Raw genomic sequence first — 19236 nt, 5'->3', positions numbered from 1 at the left:
GACAGGGAGAAAGAACTTTATAGATAAGATGCAATAAACAGTCTTGAGACTGAAAAAATGAAGAGCCCTGACTTCTTCTTCAAGCACCGGGCTGGGAAAAGAAACTTTCGAACTTTTCTCGGGGTCACTCTGACCAACTAGAAAGAGAGACCCCGGCAGAAGAAGACACCTACAAAGGGTCAACACCTGCAGCAGGAGCTTGGGCTGTGCCTGTGAGAGCCCCCTGGGTGCTGTGGGATGTGGGAGCTGGGCACCAGTTAAAGGGGGAGTTGGAGTGGGGCAGTCTGTTTGTTTATGGTCATGAGGAGAGCTCTCCTGGCTTCCAGGATTCCCACATTGTTCCTTTGTATCCTGCTTGCCATGTACCTTGGCAAAAAAGCCACTTCCCTCCCGGGGTGCCCTGAGCCCTTCCCCAGCTGTGGGAGGCTGGGGGTGCACACTCTGCATGTCTGCAGATCTTCTCTCTTGGTGCTGGGCCAACAAGGTGCAGGGAGCACCACCAGCCTTTGCTGCCCCCTCTGCCTCTGTGCACGTCTGTCCTGCCAGCACTGCGTCCTCCTGCAGCCCCTGGACTGGGCATTTGCCAGGAAGGGTTGAAGGACACACAGTCACAGCCCAGAAGAGTTTGTGAAAGAGCCTTAAGCCTCAGGTCCAGCACAGACACCTGAAAAGTTTCACACCTGAAACCATTTAGGTGGCAGAAAGAACCTGGGCATGTTTCTGGCTTCTGGTGTGTGACTTGACCTCTCGGAATGAGCCTCTGTCAGATCAGTGAAAGAACAGGAAGTTCCAAAAATCAAAGCAACATTTATTTATAACAATTCACAAAGCAATAAAGCAGAGAGAGATTTTCTGTCCTCTTTTGTGAGATGTCAAGCCATCTCACAGATGCAGTTTGATGGATGCTCTGCTGCCTACAAGCGATTTCCAGTTAAAGAAAGCAGAAAGAGTCTCTAGGAAGGACAACTGACCATGCTCTTCTGAAAGAAGAAGGAAACGAGCATATAAAATAGTCTGACACCTATGGTACATTCTGTATTGATCATTTCTTACTGATTTCAGTTCATTTTTCCCATTCCCACCTCAGTATTCAGTTTTGATAAGCACTGAGGAGGTACCATGGTCTGTCTGGATCTGGAAGTTTGTCAGGGGGGATTTTTTCTGCCTGTTTCATTAAATAGTGATTTTCAGTCTGACAAACATTCTGAATGGTCCTTGTTTCTCTCCCTTCACTGTGATTAGGACAGCAGATTACGCAACAGTGAGTTAGAAGGTGATTATTACTCTGTATGCTGACAAACTCATTTTGTTTGTCTTTCCTTTGGGTTTTAAAGGCAAACTGTGCCTTCCATGGCTCTTATAAATCTGTGTGTTTCCTTCTTCCAGTCTGACTCTGTTTCATGAGCTGTAGCCAAAACTCCACTCTGCGTTCTTTCAGTTTCTCTGCTGCCTTTTGCTCCAGGTCTATTGCCAGGTATTTTTCCTCCAGGTCATACTGAGGCCAATGGACCAAGCCCTCTCCGTTGGGATTTCTGGAAATAACAGAAGGAGAAGTTAGCTCTCCATTTGCCATCCATTGCTCTCTGACTGCTCATGTTCAGGGCATTTCAGAAAACCGACAGGTGAGCCCAGATGATGTGATTTTGGAACATGAATAAACCGACAGTATTGTTTGAAAATGCTCATCAGTGGAACAGCAAAAGTGTAAAAGTTGCCATTCATTTTAGATCTAAAATTCCATTGCAGATGGAGTAACTGCCCTTAGATTTTTTCTTCCTCATTTCTGATGATTTTTTAATAAAAAGACCATTAAGAAGAGAAATTGCTGCAAGATTTGTCTTAAATTCTGTCAAATTTCTAGGGAGCACCATATAAGTACTGCTGCAGGCAGGTAAGTATGTTCTGGGCAGCACAGACTGAACTTGAGCTGTAATCAGCACTGTGATTCTCACCCATTTTTAGCAAAGTTGGTCCAGTATCTCATGATAGTTCTGCTAAGTTCATTTTCTTCTTTTGTAGCACCTCCTGCAAAGGGAGAGATGAAAGAGCCACATTAGAAAGTAAAGAATGAGTATCAGCTCTACCAATTGCAGCACTTCTCCTGGTTGCCCTGAGCTGTTGGAGGTTTTTCTAGGAGAGACCTGCAGATGAATGATGTAATGAAAAGTAGCTGCTACTGAAGACAGAAGATGTTTATGCTCATAATAATGCTTATGACATATAAGGTATGCTTATAATAAGTATAATGTTTAGAATGCTTATAAGAGAGAAATTCTATTCTAAAGCTCTGCAGTAATTGAAATGAATAATAATGAGGTTCTAAAAGGAATATGGAGTAAATATGGGTACATCACCAGCTAAGAATGGCTTTCCAAAGATAAAGGAAATCTCAGCTCCGTGATCTGCTTTTACAAACTCTGGTACCAAACCTTCCGCTGAACTTGGCCGGTGTTGGAATTCGTAAAAGTAGACTGGGTTGCCAGCATCTAGAGGATACAGAAAAGTGCTGGTTTGAGAGCTGAAAATGCTGCTCCAGAGATGATAAACTTTCATGAAAAACCCTTTTGTTTAAATGAAAACTCTACCAGTTCTCTGGAGAGTGAAAAGGGCTGCACACTGTCCACTCCAGCCCCAGACAGAATTCTACAGCTGTTCTGAAGCTGCTGGGTTACCTCTGTGGTATCTGGCCACTTCCACAGATGAGGTGACAAAGTAGACATCTCCCAATGCATCCAGGAGGCCATCTCGGACCTGAGCAGGGCTTTCTGCATCTCCCATGTACTCCTGGTACACTCTGTCAACAACTTCAGATGTAAGGCCCTGAAAGAGCAATCAAAAGTATTATAATGTTAATGATTATTAGAAGGAGCAACAGCAGTGGGTGAGTGAGGCCTCTGCACATCCCTGGCTAATCCTCACCAACAGCTTTCAGAGAAAACCCTCAGCTGTGTCAGAGTGTGGCTCAGAGCTCAGACTGGAGTTACACAGCTGTGGATACAGGTGGTCTTGGGGAAAAGAGGGGTGCAAGATCAAAGGATCAACCAGCTTTAGATAAGCAGCAGTCAGTGATGCTGACTGTTCTCTCTTCTGTGGAAACACCTTCACAACAGCACAGAAATCCTGCTGGATTTCATAAAATCCATGGATTGCTGTAGATGACCAGAACTTGTTCAGAACAAGCCTGGGTTCTGCATTTCCAAGTTCATGGTGGATGTTTGTGTCATTGAATGATCCTTGCAAGTACTGGCCCTGCTTCTAGAGTCCTTAATTCTTACCTCATAATCTGTACTTTTCTATGGAGCAGTTTCAGGAGAGCACAAAGGCACCAGAGAGCCAAGAGCTTTGTAAACTCCAGGGAAGCAAAACCTCGAGACATCTGAACAAAGGTGTCAGTGCACCCCAAACTCTCGGGCTTTCCTTTCCAGTGCCCAGCTACTGCTTTAGGAGGTTGTGTCCCATAGGTCTCCTGCCAGACCTGCTGGTATCTGCACATCTTGCATAACCTGGGGGGATCTAAAATGTCCCAAGAGACCTTGTTTAGGTACCTGCATCACTCCTGGATTCCCACAGAGCTCCTTTTGAAGAAGAGGGGCATTTAGGCTGGAAATGTAGAGAGTATTTCCTGTCACTGGAGGTAACAGGAGTGCAGCACATCTGTGCCTGTTTCTGCCCCAATTCAGGGAGCTGTCCAGCACAATGGCATTTCCCTGTGAAATGTGTCCCTCCAGGGGTAAAGACAGCCAGCCCAGCCAAGCAGCAGCACTGGGTTATTCTGAAACTGGTCTCTTACCTTATTGAATACTGCTAAGTTGCTCTGTAAAATTTGACGTGCAACATCTTTATCCAGACCATCCACAAAAGGAGGATATTTCATCATCTGTGTGATACAGAGCATCACACTTAGTAAAACAGCCTCTATTTACAAAATGATGTTTAAATAACAGCAGTATAATTCTCTTACCATAGGAATTCCCCATCCAAATTCACAGTTATTTACTCCTATGATGTATGGGACCGCATTGATGGATTTTTCAGAGAGCAATTCCCTGGGACTCTTTGGAAAAAATGCGCCATCTGCACATGTACTGATGAAAAAGACATCCTGAACAAAAAGGGAAAAAAGAAATCTTTGAGAATGCATTCATTTTGCTTCTAAAAGAAGTTCAGATTTTTACTGCAGTTCCAAATTAAAGCCAACTGAAAATACAAAAAGTAATGGTATTCAAGCCATCTTAACATTTCTCTGACTGATTTTCTGCACTAGGCAGCAGGTTCTGTGAAGATTACCATTATATTTCTAATGTTTGTGGAGCAGAAGTCATTATATTGAAATTACACCTTTTCTTATTCAATATGGCGATGGTTGTGTGGGACAGTGGGGAAAAAAAATTTCTGCATTAAAGTTTCAAAGGCACATAGGTATGGTGATTTGAACTTTTCAGTAGGACATAATATATGATTTGATTTTCAGGTTCTCCAGCATCTTCTGTGCCATTTTGTTTTCCTTGCCCTGGTGGAGCATGACAGCAAAGCACAGGTAGGTCCAAGTGCATGCAGAATGGAAGGGAAGGAACCTGTTTGCACTTTTTAGGTAAGAATTCACTGCAGAGCTGCAGTGCTGTCATGTCCTGGAAAAGTCAAGAACATCAGATTTTACATCCACTTCAGGTTCTCCTAATAGTACAGCCCACAAAGAGTATGCTCTGGGATGAAAAGGTCTGAGGGGTCATATAAGTGCAAGAAGAATCATTTCACCTACCATTTTCAGTGTTATCTCTAGTAGTTCTTCTTCTGTTTTTCCTCTCAAGCATTCAACCATTGCAGCTGAACTGGATTTTTCACAGCCAGAGACAGCAGCAATTTTCTGCAAGCAGTGAGAACAAAGAGGTTTGGACACGTTTCCTCTGTCTGGCTCTACGAGACACCGAGTCCAGCAGGAGCAGCCAAAGCTCCTGCCCAAAGGATGCTGGAGCCTGGCTTGTCCCAGCTCCACAGGGAGGCCACTGGAAGCCCTCACAATCCCTCACACCACGGGCTGGGCAGAAGGGGAAAACCTCTGCCTCCAAGAGTTTTTGGTACAGAAATATTCTAAGACAATGCTGCTAAATAAGGGGCTGGGCTGAGAAGGCTGGGTGACATAAAGGAGTTAGAGAATAAACCATCTGCAGGGCAACAGAGAGCACATTCTACCACTCTTGGAGAAGTCTTCTTGGCTGGAGCAAGAGCTGTCAGTAGAGAGAGCTGTCTCTTTTATGTCCCAGCTTCCAGGTTCTGGAAACTGTTCCATCCAGTTGAAGAGAAAAGAAAGAGGTGGAAGCCTGTAGTTCTCAAATTAAAAAACCGGAATAGAGTCTTGTTTATTTACACACTACAGGCATCAAGCAGGAGGGGAAGAGAAGAGTACTCAGAGTCTGATACTGTTTTCACACCAAAAAGTATAAGTTCAATTTTTTTGAAGACACTACATGTTACAATACTACTTGACATTCATTCTTCTCTCTTTGTGGATCTTTGGTGTTTGAAAAGCAACACATCATTACAACATGTACTATCTGCACACAGAAATTCTGTCTTTAAAGACTGCTTTGATTTGCAAGAAATGTGAATTCACATGATTCAATATTTTGGACTGAACAGTTTAAGATATGCAGAACTATGTGGAAAAGGGAATTAAAATTACCACAAGTACTCACTTGTGCTTCCTCCTTAGGCTGGTCAGTGAACAAGCCCATGGCTACAGTGCCACTCTCTGAAATGGCCTTGTGGAACAAGCCCTTGGCCAGGGGAGATAAGACCTGTGAGAAAGCAAGGACAAGCATGACAAGCACTGTGTTCTCCCCAGGGATTTTGCATTTCAGTATCAGCAGCGGCCATTGGGAGCATTTTGAAAGCCCCTGTGCCAAGAGTGTCCTTGTGTAGCCTCTGACCACAGTCCAGCTGTGCAAAGTGCTTTGGCAGCGCCCTCAGGGATGGGAGTTCAGGGCCTTCCCTCCCCCTGCACTTTGCTCCCAGTGCCTCCCAGCACCACTCTGCAGGGCAGGTACACATGGAATGTGCCCAAGGCAGTCTGGCTCTGCTGCAGAAGGGCAGGAAAGAGCTTCTGGCCAGAGGAAGCAGGGATGTGTGTGCCAGGTACAAGGAAGCCTGGCTGGGCTGCGTGGGAGGGACTGGAGAAGGGGAGAGTCACAGCCAATGTGCTCCGTGTTGGAGTAAAGATTTTACACAATCACAGGGTCACTGCAGGGCTGCATCAGCTACCAGAACTATTCACCTCAATCACTTTGCCCAAGTGGCTGTCAAAGCAAACAGGAAATGGGCAAGAGTCTACAACTCCTCCTAAAGGACTCTGCTCATGAGATTAGACTTTTACACAATCACAGGGTCACAAACTGCAGGGCTGCATCAGCTACCAGAACTATTCACCTCAATCACTTTGCCCAAGTGGCTGTCAAAGCAAACAGGAAATGGGCAAGAGTCTACAACTCCTCCTAAAGGACTCTGCTCATGAGATTAGACTTTGAGGGTTTTTTACATTGAAAAAAACCAAAACCCAAACCAACGAGAATATAATTCAACAGCTGAGTGATACCATTCTGTTAATTAACTACAACATTTGAGTATGAAAATTGCACATTTTTATCATTCAAAATCTGTGCTGTGTTGCCTTGTTGGGTTATCACAGACCCAGGTGACGTGTCACTGTAACACCGGCCCTTTTCTCTCGCTGACTTCCCATGCAGATACTGAAAGTGGATGGAGGGGTTTTTCCCCCGAGTAATTCCAATTCAATATTACTGTGAACTTACAAGAGCAGAAACACTGATTCCTCCTGCAGATTCTCCAAAGATAGTGACAGATCCTGGATCTCCTCCAAAATGCATGATATTTTCCTGAATCCACTGAAGAGCCGCCACTTGGTCTAAATATCCCCAGTTACCTCGGGCATGCTCATCACCAGTGCTGCAGAGAGAGAACAGATTTGTCCAAACGCTCAATGCAAGCCAAGAGGCAGAGGAAAATACAGTCTGTGGTGTGAGAAATCATCTGCCATTGCCTACACAGAACTTCCCTCCACCCCTGACAAATGGATGGCTCAGGAATCCCTGAGACTGGAGCAGCAGCCCCACAAGAACAGATCTGGAAGCTGCCTTGGCACTGGAAATTGTCCCCAGCGCTTGCAGGTGCAGTTCAGAAAGGTTTCTTTGCAAAAGCAACTCTTCTGCACTTCTCTTTACAGAGGCTTTGCGCACATTCTTTTGGACGTCACTTAGGAAAAACTGAGATCAACCAACTTACCTAAAATATCCAGCAATACCTAATCTGTACTGAATTGTTACAACCACCACGTTGTCAAAGGCTGCTAATGCTGAGCCATCGAATGATGAAGCTGCTCCAAGAACTAATCCACCTCCATGGATCCACACTATGACCTGGAGAAAGAAATACAGGATCAATCCAGCACAGGTAAGAGACCCCAGTGACCACAACTAAATATTCCCAAGATAGAACATTTTGTGCTTTTTCGCTCCTGATTCTTTCAGATGACATTTCACTAATTGTAGAAATCTCAAATCTAAGGCCTGCAGGGCTACAAAATGGCACTGCTTTTGTCCAATGCTTACACTGTGTCAGTGCCCTGTGCCTTTGGACACATCAATTAGATTAAATAAAGCACTGCTTAGCTAAAATGCCAGTACAATTTTACTTGTGAAATAGGATTTTGAGTCTCTTTACGTTCAGCTAATATTTGCTGGGATAAAGAATGTAAGTTGATGATCACTACAGAAGTGTCTCTGCATGTCTGCTCATGGCAGAGGTTGAAGTTTTCCTATCAGATAATTTTGCTCAAGGTGTTATAAGGATTTTGCTTACAGGCAGCTTCTCCTTTTTTCCTGTAGAAACAGGTGTGTACACGTTTAGGTACAGGCAATCCTCAGACACTTGCAGGGCAACTTTCTCTTTTCTGTTGGTAATCAGATCTGAAATAAATTGTCCTTGTACATGATCCTGTAGACACCTGAATAAATGAAAAAGTAACAGGCAAGAGAATTCACTATAAACCTGAAAGCTGTGAAGAGAAGCTTTTTTGTACTTCCACATCAAAGTGCCAACCAGACCCTGATTTGCAGCACACTTTTAGATTGGCATGTGAAATACAGATGAAAATACAAATGAATCATTTCATATCTCCATTATCTTTTTATGTTGCAATGGTAGACATCAGCCTTGAGACACTAAACAAGGGCAGTAGGACAACGGGAGTGAGACATTTACAAGGTAGATTGGAATTGCTGTGCATTTCTTATGTGCCCTTTTAAGCACTTGACTCAGGCGTTTCCCCCTCCCCTAATGTTGCATTCCAACATTTCCTCAGCTCCTTTCTGTCCGTGCTCCAAAGGTTTACAGTGATTGGTGAGTGATGGCCAAGTGCTCCTGAGGCAGAGCATTGTCTGTACATGCTGCTCCATCTCAGCTCATCACTGATGCCCGTCAAACAGCAGCTTTAGGTACAGAGAGCAGCTCTCAGAGTGTCTTTAGAAATGCATTCCCTGGAAGAGCTGCAGGTGCAAGGAGGGGGCACCAAGGAATTTGTCTTCATGGATGGCCCTGTGTGCACATCAGTGCCATGGAAGTGCCCAGAGTTTAACATCATGAAAGGTTCAGAGGTTTGGTCATTGCCTTACATTGGTGGGTAGGAAGTGGCATCTCTGACACCTTCCCACGGCTCAGGTGGCTGGGGTTCAGAAAACCTCAGAGATCCAACGGGAGGCTTGGCAAAAGGAAGTCCCAAAAAGACATTTACAGTCCTCTCAGCTGTGTCCACTTTGAATTGGAACCCTCGGACTCTGCCGTATTTGGTCTCTGCTTCTGGTTGTTCTGTGGGACAGCAGCACAGAACCACATCATTGGTCTCTTTGTAAGTAATTGCTAGATTTGCTACTTCAAGACACAGCTTTTGTACACTTCAACAAGTAGCTTTTATACATAAGGCTTCAACAACAAACTCTCATCAGCTTTGACATGACACTATCTTAATCTGCTCTTTTATTTTACTAATTCAATTACTAGTGTTTACTCATTTAAATTTTAGATTTCCTAATTTATTCCAACACACTCCCATTATTCCTTTATCAAATCATTAGAGCTTACATTACTTCAGCCTTCATTGTGATTGGTCTGTATGTCCATCTCCTTCAGGTATATAATATGTATTGTCTTACCACACACACTTTTAGTGGTTCCATACAGATCCTAATCTTTTTTTTGCCCTGTGGTGTTAGATAAAAACCCAATAGATTGCTGTCATAAGAAAAGACAATCAACAGAGAAAATATATTCTAGACCCTCGAGAGTATGTACAGTCAAAAGGAAAAGCTTCTAACATACTGAAATATATTCTGGCACAAACAAATCCTGTTAACATTTAAGCAAGACACATTTTAAGATGTGATTGAAAGTTCTAACATCAAATTACAGATGTTTTATTGTGGCTGCTCAGCATTAGCAGGCAAGATTTTGGGAGGGGGATTTGATTTTGCTATTTGCAAAGAAGGCAATAAGACAAATGACTGAAAGCAGATTAAAATTGGAAATGAATTTTTATCTACTGCAGCTCAGTTTGTGTGCCCAGCTCAGCCCAGGATTTGTGCCCATCCATGCCCAAGGTTTGAGCCCATCCCTGCCCAGGGTTTGAGCCCATCCCTGCCCAGGGTTTGTGCCCATCCCTGCCCAGGGTTTGAGCCCATCCCTGCCCAAGGTTTGAGCCCATCCCTGCCCAAGGTTTGAGCCCATCCCTGCCCAGGGTTTGAGCCCATCCCTGCCCAAGGTTTGAGCCCATCCCTGCCCAAGGTTTGTGCCCATCCCTGCCCGGGGTTTGAGCCCATCCCTGCCCAAGGTTTGAGCCCATCCCTGCCCAGGGTTTGTGCCCATCCCTGCCCAGGGTTTGTGCCCATCCCTGCCCAGAGTTTGTGCCCATCCCTGCCCAGGGTTTGTGCCCATCCCTGCCCAGGGTTTGTGCCATTCCTGCCCAGGTTTGAGCCCTGCTCTCGGCTGGCCCCGGCAGGCAGCTGCAGGTGCCCCCTCGCCCTGCAGGTGCCCTGGGCAGTAGCCCCGGTGTTTACCTGTGGCCACCAGCGCCGTGCCCCCGAGGAAGAGGATGCAGGCCAGCAGCGCCGTGTCCCTCACAGCTGCCATGGTGCCACTGGCACCAAGCCCGCGGGCCGGGCCTTTATAGGCTCGGCCTGGGCCACCTTGCGCAAGGCAAGCCCGGGTGAGGCGAGGGAGCGCTCGGGCTGCGAGCCAGGCCGGGACTGCCGGGCTCGGGCCGGGAGCGGGGAGCCCTCCTGCCCGCGGGGCTCCTGCTGCCTCCGCAGCGCTCCTGTGCCACGGCATTGCCAGAGCCGCGGCCACCGCGGGCTCCGAACGCTTTGCGAACAGCCTGGCACGGCCGGGAGCGGGGTCCCGCTGCTGCAGCACCTCCGGCTGCGGCAGCGGGGGAGGCTTCGCCCAGCCCGCGCTGCACGCACCTGCAGGGCACCTCGGCTCCCCTGGCTCACACTCGCTGCCTTTGGGTCCTGACATCTCCGTGTGCCAAACACAATCTAGCCGAGAGCTAACCAACAGCCCTGCGGGCGGACCTTGACCGAAGTAAAAGCTGAATGAGTTTTACTCTCAGGAAAGCATTTTTCTGACAACATAACCAACACTAGAAAAACGCCAGCTTGTTCTGCAGGGTGCAGGAGGCACCTGTCACTCAGTGCTGTGTGTTCAGGGATGTTTGGAATAGTGTTGCAATGCAGTAACAAAGAAAGAGATGAATGACCAGCTTTTGTGAAGTGAGACCAAGATTAAAGGGTGGTATTTGGGTGGTAACTCTATTTCTAATGCCTCTGGAAAATCCAGAGGGCTTACTTTGTATCCTTTCACATCTATGAATGAAGAATGATATGAAAAGGAGAGAACAGAATAGCTGAGTAGAGATTTTCTGCTCACATTAACTAAGAGGTTGTGTTGGTTTTATGCAGGTATTAGGCTCTGCCTTGTTTTCTTTTTTTTTCTGTTTTCTTTTTCCTAACTCAGTAGCTCTTGCCCCAGAAAGGCAGTTTTGCAATTTCAGATCATGTGAGTTCTCTGTTGTCAGAAACGGCATTTCAAAGAATCAGCTGATTGGATGACAGAATGGTTGGAAGAACCCTCAAAGCTCTCCTCATGCCACCTCTGCCATGGGCCGGGGCACCTTCCTGTCCAGGCTGGCCTTGGGCAGTGCCAGGGATGGGGCAGCCACAGCTGCTCTGGGCAGCCCTGGGTGCCAGAGCTTCAGCACCCTCAGAGGGAGGAATTTCTTCTGTCCATCTGATTTAAACCTACCTTAGTTGGTTTGAAGCCATTCCCCCTTGTCCTGTTGCTCCATGCCCCTGGCAAATGCCCCTCTCCCTTTTCCTTGTAGGCTGCCTTGGGCTCCTGCAAGGGGCTCTGAGGTGTCCCTTGCAGGAGGGACCAGCTCTCCAGCCCAGCTCTCTCAGCCTGTCTCCACAGGAGAGCTGCTCCATTTCTCCAGATCCATTCCTGCTCACAGCTCTCTTTACAGCTCACAGTGGCTTACAGGACCCACAGTCTTCAAACTAGTTTAGCACATCTCTTATGCTCCTGTTAATGCTGGGTGCTGTGGCTGTGCACTTTACTCCAAATCTTCCCCTGTGTATGTGCACAGGTGTGATTTACAGCCCTGGAGATAAAGCCCAGTCAGCTTTACCCTGGCTGCTCAAAGTGCAAACTGGTGGCAGGCACTGCAGGTGTCCCCAGGCAGTGCTGGCTGTGTCTCCAGCCTGTGCTGGGTTTCTGGTGGCTCCTGAGCTCTGCCCCAGTGCCCTGCAGGCCCTGCCAGGCTGTGCTGGGTGCAGCTCCTGAGGCTGAGGGCATGGCCAGGGCTCACTGTGCACTCCCAGATGGGGAATGCTGTGAGTCTCAGCTGCTGGGAAAACAGGGAGGACTCTAAACTCACGTTAAATTATACTAAATACACTGAAAAAAGATATACCTGTTAAGAGAAAATTCCTCTTAGATGTTGCAAGCAAACATTTTGCTTCTAGTTCTTTGGCTTCTGGTGATTTACAATTACTAACAATGTTTTCAACTATCACAGGGGACTCAAATCCACCAGATTATCTGCTGCATTCCATCAAATCCCTCTTCCTCTACTAACATCTCAAACATTTATGTGGTTCTTAAATTATGATGTTATTATTTTCACTTTGGATCAATCATAATTATTATTCTACAATTTTATAACGGTCAACAAAAATCAACAGGACCCCCACTGCTGAAGGGTCTTCTGTGCAGATTCTGCAGTTGACAGCAGCTTTAGCTATAAACAAATCCAGTGCTGTCCCCAATCCAGGCACAAGAGGCCAAAAGTCCTCACTGTGACCCCTTAGTTAAATATTTTTGGAAGAAAATGTTTTCAGTAACCACGCTCAACAACCGTTTTTCATGCTGTTAGCGTTCAGGAAGACATAATCACAAGAAATGATTATCTGCAGGTGCTTTTATTGAAGAGCTCTGGGTGTCAGGGGTAAAGACCCAAATCTGACTCCGACATAGGTTCGGGATGGATAGGCTTTTATATTCTATCGTTATATAACTTTCATGTTAGATATTAAACTTACATTGTTCTATAGTATACATAGATTTCAGCCAAGCATGGCCACCTTAGACTAGGAACGTACAGTTTCTCATTGTTCTTCTTATGATGATAGAATAATTATTTTAATGACTAAACAATCATTTCAGCTAGCAATTATACTACTTACACAGGTAAAACACAAGGCTTAACATTTCAGAGTTTGTCTTAGCATTTTCCAGGGCGCCACTATCATTATCCCCCCTTTGAAAGCATTTTTTCTTCACTATAGGTGTAAATGCTTTCACTTGATACAGTCTTTTACTTCTCAATTTATGTTTGATGTTCTTCAAATCCAGGGTTGATGTAAACGTTGTCGTGGATCCTATCACGGGCTGGAGAACCAGAAGATAGTGGGCGTGGATCTCGTGTCAGTGCCTTTATTATTTTCTGGTTCCAGGATGTTTTCTTCTGTATTTCTTTCCTTAAAATGCTGTAAAGTAACCAAATTGCTAAGAATACAATTAGTAAGATTATCACACTCTCAATGATAGATTTAATCCATGAAGTCACATTCCACCCTAACCCTTTAAAGATTTTTCCTAACCAGCTTGTAGTCAAATCCTTTTGTTCTTCTTGTGCCTCATGCTCTACTTGTTTCAACTGATTGATGTCATATTCTACATCTGCAGTTACATTTGGGATGTGAACGCAGCAATGATCAACTCGTCCCTTTAAAAATCCACATACTCCATGCTCCTTCAGGAGTCACAAATCTAAGGCTAATCGATTTTGCAAAGTCATTTTTGTGGTGGCTTGTAATTGTACGTTTAATTCTTTAAATCCTTCCCGGGTGATTCTTGCTAGTCTATCTACTTGACCTGTAAGTTTGTACAGCATCTCTCTATTCTGATAGTTTGCTACAGGACCGAGTAAAGCCTCTAGGGCCCACCCAAGTTTCACTCCACTAGAGGGTTCTTGCCAAGTGTCATCTGGATTTTTGTTGTCTAGAACTTCTCGTCTTGCTCTTGTCTGCAGAAGTTCATGTTTTCCATTAAATGGGGACTTTTTCCAAATTGGACATAAGGTTGGGAGGCCCAAAGTAATTTCCTTTACTTTCCCATCTACAGGCAGATGTGTTGTCCAGGTACCATCGCTTGTTGCCCACACAAATTGTCCTGGACTTTTAATTGTACTCCTGGTACATCCTATAATCACTTTATAATTCATTTTGCCTTTTTTATGTTTGATCCCTCTGCAAGCACAACCAATCTGTAGGGCTATTGCCAGGGGTGGTATCTGTTTTATCTCTGCATCATCTGAAGTGCAGTCATAAGTTTTATTGCATGCCCACCAACTTACTTTGTCTGCCCACGTTCTGCTACTAGTGGCAGTGTATGTTACTGCTGGATCTGTTTCACTCTCAGAACCTTCCCACTTAATACACTAAGGTGTGTTTGCCATATATTGGAATTTTTGAAGTATACTCACAGACCACGCACTATCCCAAGGCTCTATCTGATCTTTCTGATCCTCGGCCTCACACTGCCATACCAGAGTGGTTTCTGTAACATTTTCTATGATCTTTTTATAGTGTGGCAAATAGCATTGCCATTGTGTGGTGCCTCCTGACTGTCCCATAGGGGTTCCTAGTATGCCATCACTTAGAATACAGTCTTTCTGGCTCATAGGTCTCATCCATGTTCCTACTTTCTCCCAAGTTTCCTTGACCACCTGTCTCGGTGCGAGTACCTGTTTGCATGCAATTGTTTTGTTCTTTTGTATTTCAGGTAGTTTTGATGTTATGATTCCCCAATTTACTGGATCTCCTGCTGCCTTAGGTATTGGCAGACAGGCAGTTATTCTACAGGTGTTTTGTATTTTGGCAAAATCTTTGACTAATCCAATCCTCACATTCTCAGCTCGAACTGCGTTTGAAATTTTTATCACTTGTGTTTCTGCCTCTCTCTTCATTCTAGAATGAAGAGTGGTTAGTTGATCTTTTTGCATCCCACACCTCAAAGACATTAATGACCATAACATTAGCACAATTACTAATGGCATTCTCAAAGCAATTAAACACATCTTATCTGCAGTCTTGGTTCCACAGTTTACACAGTCTGTGATCCAGGGTGGACTTTCTTCACTCGGGTATAGTGAATCCAGGGGTCCACACCGGCTACTTTCACTGCTGTAAAGGTGGTCAGCAGTACCTGATAGGGTCCATTCCACTTTTCTTTCAGCGGTTCTTCGTTCCAGTTTTTAATGTACACCTCGTCTCCTGGAAGTATGTTATGAACTGGGTTCTTGAGAGTTATTGGTCTATTCCACACGAGGATGCTCCGGAGCCAAGCTAAAGTTTTCCCAAGAGACAGAAGATAATTATACACTTCCTGTTTTCCTGTACCGTGTACATTAGGGTTAGGCTCAGGAGATTCATATGGTTTCCCATACAATATTTCATCCGGACTGACTGACATCCCGCTCCTAGTTTTTATCCTAATCCTCAACAGTGCTATTGGCAAAGCCTGGGGCCACTGCAGCTTGGCTTCTTGGCATATTTTACTGACTTGCCTTTTTAGTGTCTGATTCATCCTCTCTACCTGTCCTCTTGACTGGGGTCTCCATGGTGTGTGGAGGTCCCAAGTTATCCCCAGCAATCTACTTACTTCTTTTACTACTGTAGCTATGAAATTGGGCCCCCTATCTGATGATACCTCTAGGAGTACCCCAAACCTGGGAATAATTTCCTGTAGTAACCACTTGACTGTTGCTTTTGCTTGGTTTGTGCGACAGGGAAGGGCTTCTGGCCATCCGGAAAATGTGTCAACGCCTACTAACAGGTATTTGTATCCTCGAGTTCTTGGCAATTCTACGAAATCTCCCTGTCAATAGTCTCCTGGCTCTATTCCTATCCGAATTCTTCCTAGCTGTGCCTGTCGCCTAGCCACTGGGTTGTTTTTCAAGCAGATATCACATTTTGACATGACTGATTTTGCCATTGTTAACATCCGTACCAAAATTAAACACTGCTTTAGCAATTTTACCAATGCCTCTGCACCCCAATGACATTCGTTATGTTTAATTTGTAGAACTTCTCTCATTATCAAGGGGGGGTACCACTATCTGTCCTTGTGCAGTCAAATACCATCCTTCCGAATTCTTTTGTGCATTTAGTAAACGTGTCAATCTCTCATCTTCTACTGAATATCTTGGTTTTGGAGGCAGATTAAATTGGGATATATTGAGCTTTGAAGGTATCAATGCCATTGTTGTTTGCACCTCTCGAGCAACTTGTCGGGCTGCCCAGTCTGCCTTTCGATTTCCTTCACAGATTTTGGAGTTTCCTGATTGGTGTACTTTACAATGTATAATTGCCACTTGCTCAGGTTTTTGTACTGCTTTTATCAGTTGCAGGACTGCATCTTGGTGTTTAATGTGTGTACCTCGAGAAGACAATAATCCCCTTTCGTTCCACAGTGCTCCGTGTACATGCACCACCCCAAAGGCATATTTTGAGTCAGTCCATATATTTACCTTTTTCCCTTCACTTAATTCTAGTGCTCTGGTTAGAGCAACCAGTTCTGCCTTCCGGGCATATGTATTTGGTGGTAATGCCTTTGCTTCCACTACTGTCCTGACTGTTGTTACCGCATATCCAGCGTATCTGGTTCTGTTTTCCACGAAGCTGCTCCCATCTGTAAATAGGTCCCACTCCGGCTGCTCTAGTGGGACGTCTTTCAAGTCTTCTCTTGCTGAATAGGTGTACTCTATTACCTCTACACAGTCGTGTTCCAATGGGCCTTCTTCAGTTGTGGTACCTAGGAACAAAGCTGGATTCAAAAGGTTAGTTGTTTTTAATGTGACATCATCCTGCTCAGTCAGGACTACCTGGAATTTTATCATCCTGCTTGGAGATAGCCAATGGCTCCCCTTCTGTTCTAAGACAGTGGTTACCATGTGTGATATATAGAGATCTATGTGTCTTCTTATAGTAAGCTTCCTGGCTTCTTGTATCAGCATCACGGTGGCTGCGACCGCCCGCAGACATGGAGGCCACCCGGCACTTATGTTGTCAAGTTGTTTGGAAAAGTAGCCCACCGGCCTTTTCCAACTTCCCAGACGTTGGGTCAGGACTCCTAGTGCTAGGCGTAGCCTTTCATGTACAAACAGCTGAAAATCTTTAGACAGATCAGGTAACCCTAGTGCTGGAGCAGTCCTCAGTTCCTCTTTCTGTTTTAGGAAGGCTTCCTTCTGTGGCTTGCCTCAGGTGAATGGCTGCGTCTTCTGAGCTTCGTACAGGGGTTTCGCAATCAGTCCATAGTCCATGATCCACAAGCGACACCATCTTGCCATCCCGAGGAAGACTCGCAGCTCATGTAAGTTCTGGGGCTCTGGAATAGCACAGATAGCTTGGATACCTTGGTTAGTACCTAGTTTTCATTGCCCTTGTGAAATTTCACATCCCAGGTAGATCACAGTCTGTTGGGCAATTTGTGCCTTTCCTCTGGATACTTTGTAACCTCCCATTCCCAGTGAATTCAAAATCTCAATGGTTACCTTTATCCAGGTTGCTTTTTCCTCTGTAGCTATTAGTATATCATCAACGTACTGCAACAATAGGTATTGGTCTCTTGGTACTTGCCCATTTTCGGTCCAAATTTCCAGCTCCTTTGCCAGTTGGTTTCCAAAAAAGGTCGGACTGTTCTTATAACCTTGTGGTAGCTGTGTCCAGGAGAGCTGGGTCTTTCTTCTGTTCCCTGGGTTTTCCCACTCAAAGACAAACAGTTTCCTACTTTCTTTGTCAAGGGGAATGCAGAAAAAGGCATCTTTTAAATCAATTACAGTAAACCATTTATATATCTCCTTTACGGATGTTAGCAATGTGTAGGGATTTGTTACCACTGGATAAATGTCTTCTGTTATTTTAATTATTGCTCTCAAATCCTGCACTAATCTATATTCACCATTTGGTTTCTTTACTGGAAATATTGGTGTGTTAAATTCTGATTCACATTCTTCTAAAATTTGGTACTTCAAGAATTTCTCAATAGTCTTTACTATTCCTTGCCGTGCTTCTGGTTTTATGGGATACTGTTTGATTTGTACAGCCCTTGCCCCTTCCTTTAACTCTACATGCACTGGTTGTGCCAATTTAGATTTCCCTGGTATATCCGTTTCCCATACAGAAGGAATCACTGCATCATCTACCTCGCTAGGGATAGAGGGAACTGGTTTTTCTTTGATCATTAAAATCTGTCCCGTCTTTGATTCAGGTATTTTCATTACAAGTTCCCCGTTTTCAAAGGTTATTACCGCATCAAGTTTCGCCAGCAGATCCCTCCCTAAAAGCGGAATCGGACACTCAGGTACATATAGGAATTCATGCGTTAAAGTCTTGTTCCCAAAGCACAAATCTAGGGGTTGCAAGAATGGCCGATTTTCCTCCTTCCCTGTAGCCCCAACTATTGTTGTTTGCTTATTTCCAATTTTTCCTTGTAGATCATTCAGCTACAGAGTAGGTAGCTCCAGTATCCACTAGAAATTTGACTTCCTTATGCCCTAGCTGTATAGTTCTGAGAGGTTCTTTAACCTGTTTTACGGGTTCCACGTCTAGTCAGCTGTTATATTCACCTAACACCATTGCCTTGGCAATGTTTTCCTGCTGGAACCGATTGCCCTGGTGAAACCGGTTGTTTGGCTTGTTTGGGCACTCTCTCTTCCAATGCCCCTCCCTTTTGCAGTACACACATTGATTTAGGCTTAACCCTTGCATAATTGGTCCTCTACCACGACTACCTCTGCCACGTCCCCTGAAATTTGGGTTACCTTTTCCTTGTATTACTGCCAAAAGATTTTGCTGTTGCCTTTTACTAGCTTCTCTTTCGCGATTATTATATACCTTCCAGGCTACCTCAAGTAGCTTATCCAGATTCCTTAATTCCTCCCCTTCTAATTTTTGCAATTTCTTCTGAATATCGTCTTGTGATTGTCCCAAGAATATGAGAGCGAGCTGAGCCTTTGCTTGTTCTGTGTCTATTTGGAGATCTGTATATTTCCTTGCTGCCTCCTTAAGCCTCTCCAAAAACGCAGTGGGAGATTCTTTCTTTTCCTGCCGAACCTCATATAGTTTAGACCAATTTCTGGCTTTGGGCACAGCATTCTGAACTCCTATTTGGATCCACTCCTGATATTTCTGTAGTCTCCTCATATCACAAAGTAAATTAGGATCCCATTTTGGATCCTCAGTTGGGAAATTGAGATCTAAATTTGCTGTTACGAGCCTGTTTCTGATATCCTCCCTTGCCCTTTCTTTGGCTGCTTTAAGTACCATCTCTTTCTTGGTGGAATCCATTAATGTATCTAATAGTACTTGTATATCATCCCAGTCAGGATTCTGAGTTTTCATGATCATTTTTACTACCCGTGCCACCTTATCAGGGTTTTCTCTATAAGTTCCAGCTGACTGTTTCCAAATAATTAAATCTGCAGGAGAAAAGGGCACTTTTACAAACACTGGCCCTTCTGCTCCTACACCTTGTGGCAAGGGGGCAATCACAGTCCGTTTTTGTCTGCCTACGTCTTTTCTTTCCACAACCGGGGCAAGCTCTGACCGG

At 44.8% G+C, this 19236-nt stretch overlaps 1 protein-coding gene and 1 long non-coding RNA gene across 8 annotated transcripts in view; one reads left to right on the top strand and one right to left on the bottom strand.

The window, feature by feature from the left end:
• The window catches only part of LOC132333052 (uncharacterized), a 148848-nt gene that overhangs the window by 90547 nt on the left and 39065 nt on the right, over nt 1-19236 (top strand). For 4 of the 7 annotated variants that reach the window (XR_009488044.1, XR_009488049.1, XR_009488046.1 and 1 more), the window contains 3 exons: nt 2020-2225; nt 4472-4537; nt 6683-7464. This is a non-coding gene — a long non-coding RNA (uncharacterized LOC132333052). Of the gene's footprint in view, nt 1-2019; nt 2226-4471; nt 4538-6682; nt 7465-16861; nt 16985-19236 lie in introns of those variants that run through there. The other 3 variants (XR_009488048.1, XR_009488047.1, XR_009488045.1) reach the window with 3 other exon arrangements.
• LOC132333045 (fatty acyl-CoA hydrolase precursor, medium chain-like) lies at nt 788-10596 on the bottom strand. The gene is made up of 13 exons (XM_059857777.1): nt 10122-10596; nt 8685-8877; nt 7873-8017; nt 7297-7430; nt 6807-6960; nt 5694-5795; nt 4760-4864; nt 3962-4102; nt 3791-3877; nt 2673-2820; nt 2355-2486; nt 1953-2025; nt 788-1532 (listed from the first exon to the last, which is right to left on the bottom strand). Exons 1-13 carry the CDS (start codon nt 10579-10581, stop codon nt 1358-1360), a joined length of 2049 nt encoding a protein of 682 aa, XP_059713760.1. The 5' UTR covers nt 10582-10596; the 3' UTR covers nt 788-1357.

This window comes from Haemorhous mexicanus, chromosome 12 (genome assembly GCF_027477595.1).
Source record: "Haemorhous mexicanus isolate bHaeMex1 chromosome 12, bHaeMex1.pri, whole genome shotgun sequence".
NCBI lineage: Eukaryota > Metazoa > Chordata > Aves > Passeriformes > Fringillidae > Haemorhous > Haemorhous mexicanus.
This window is presented reverse-complemented; position numbering and strand designations above follow the sequence as displayed.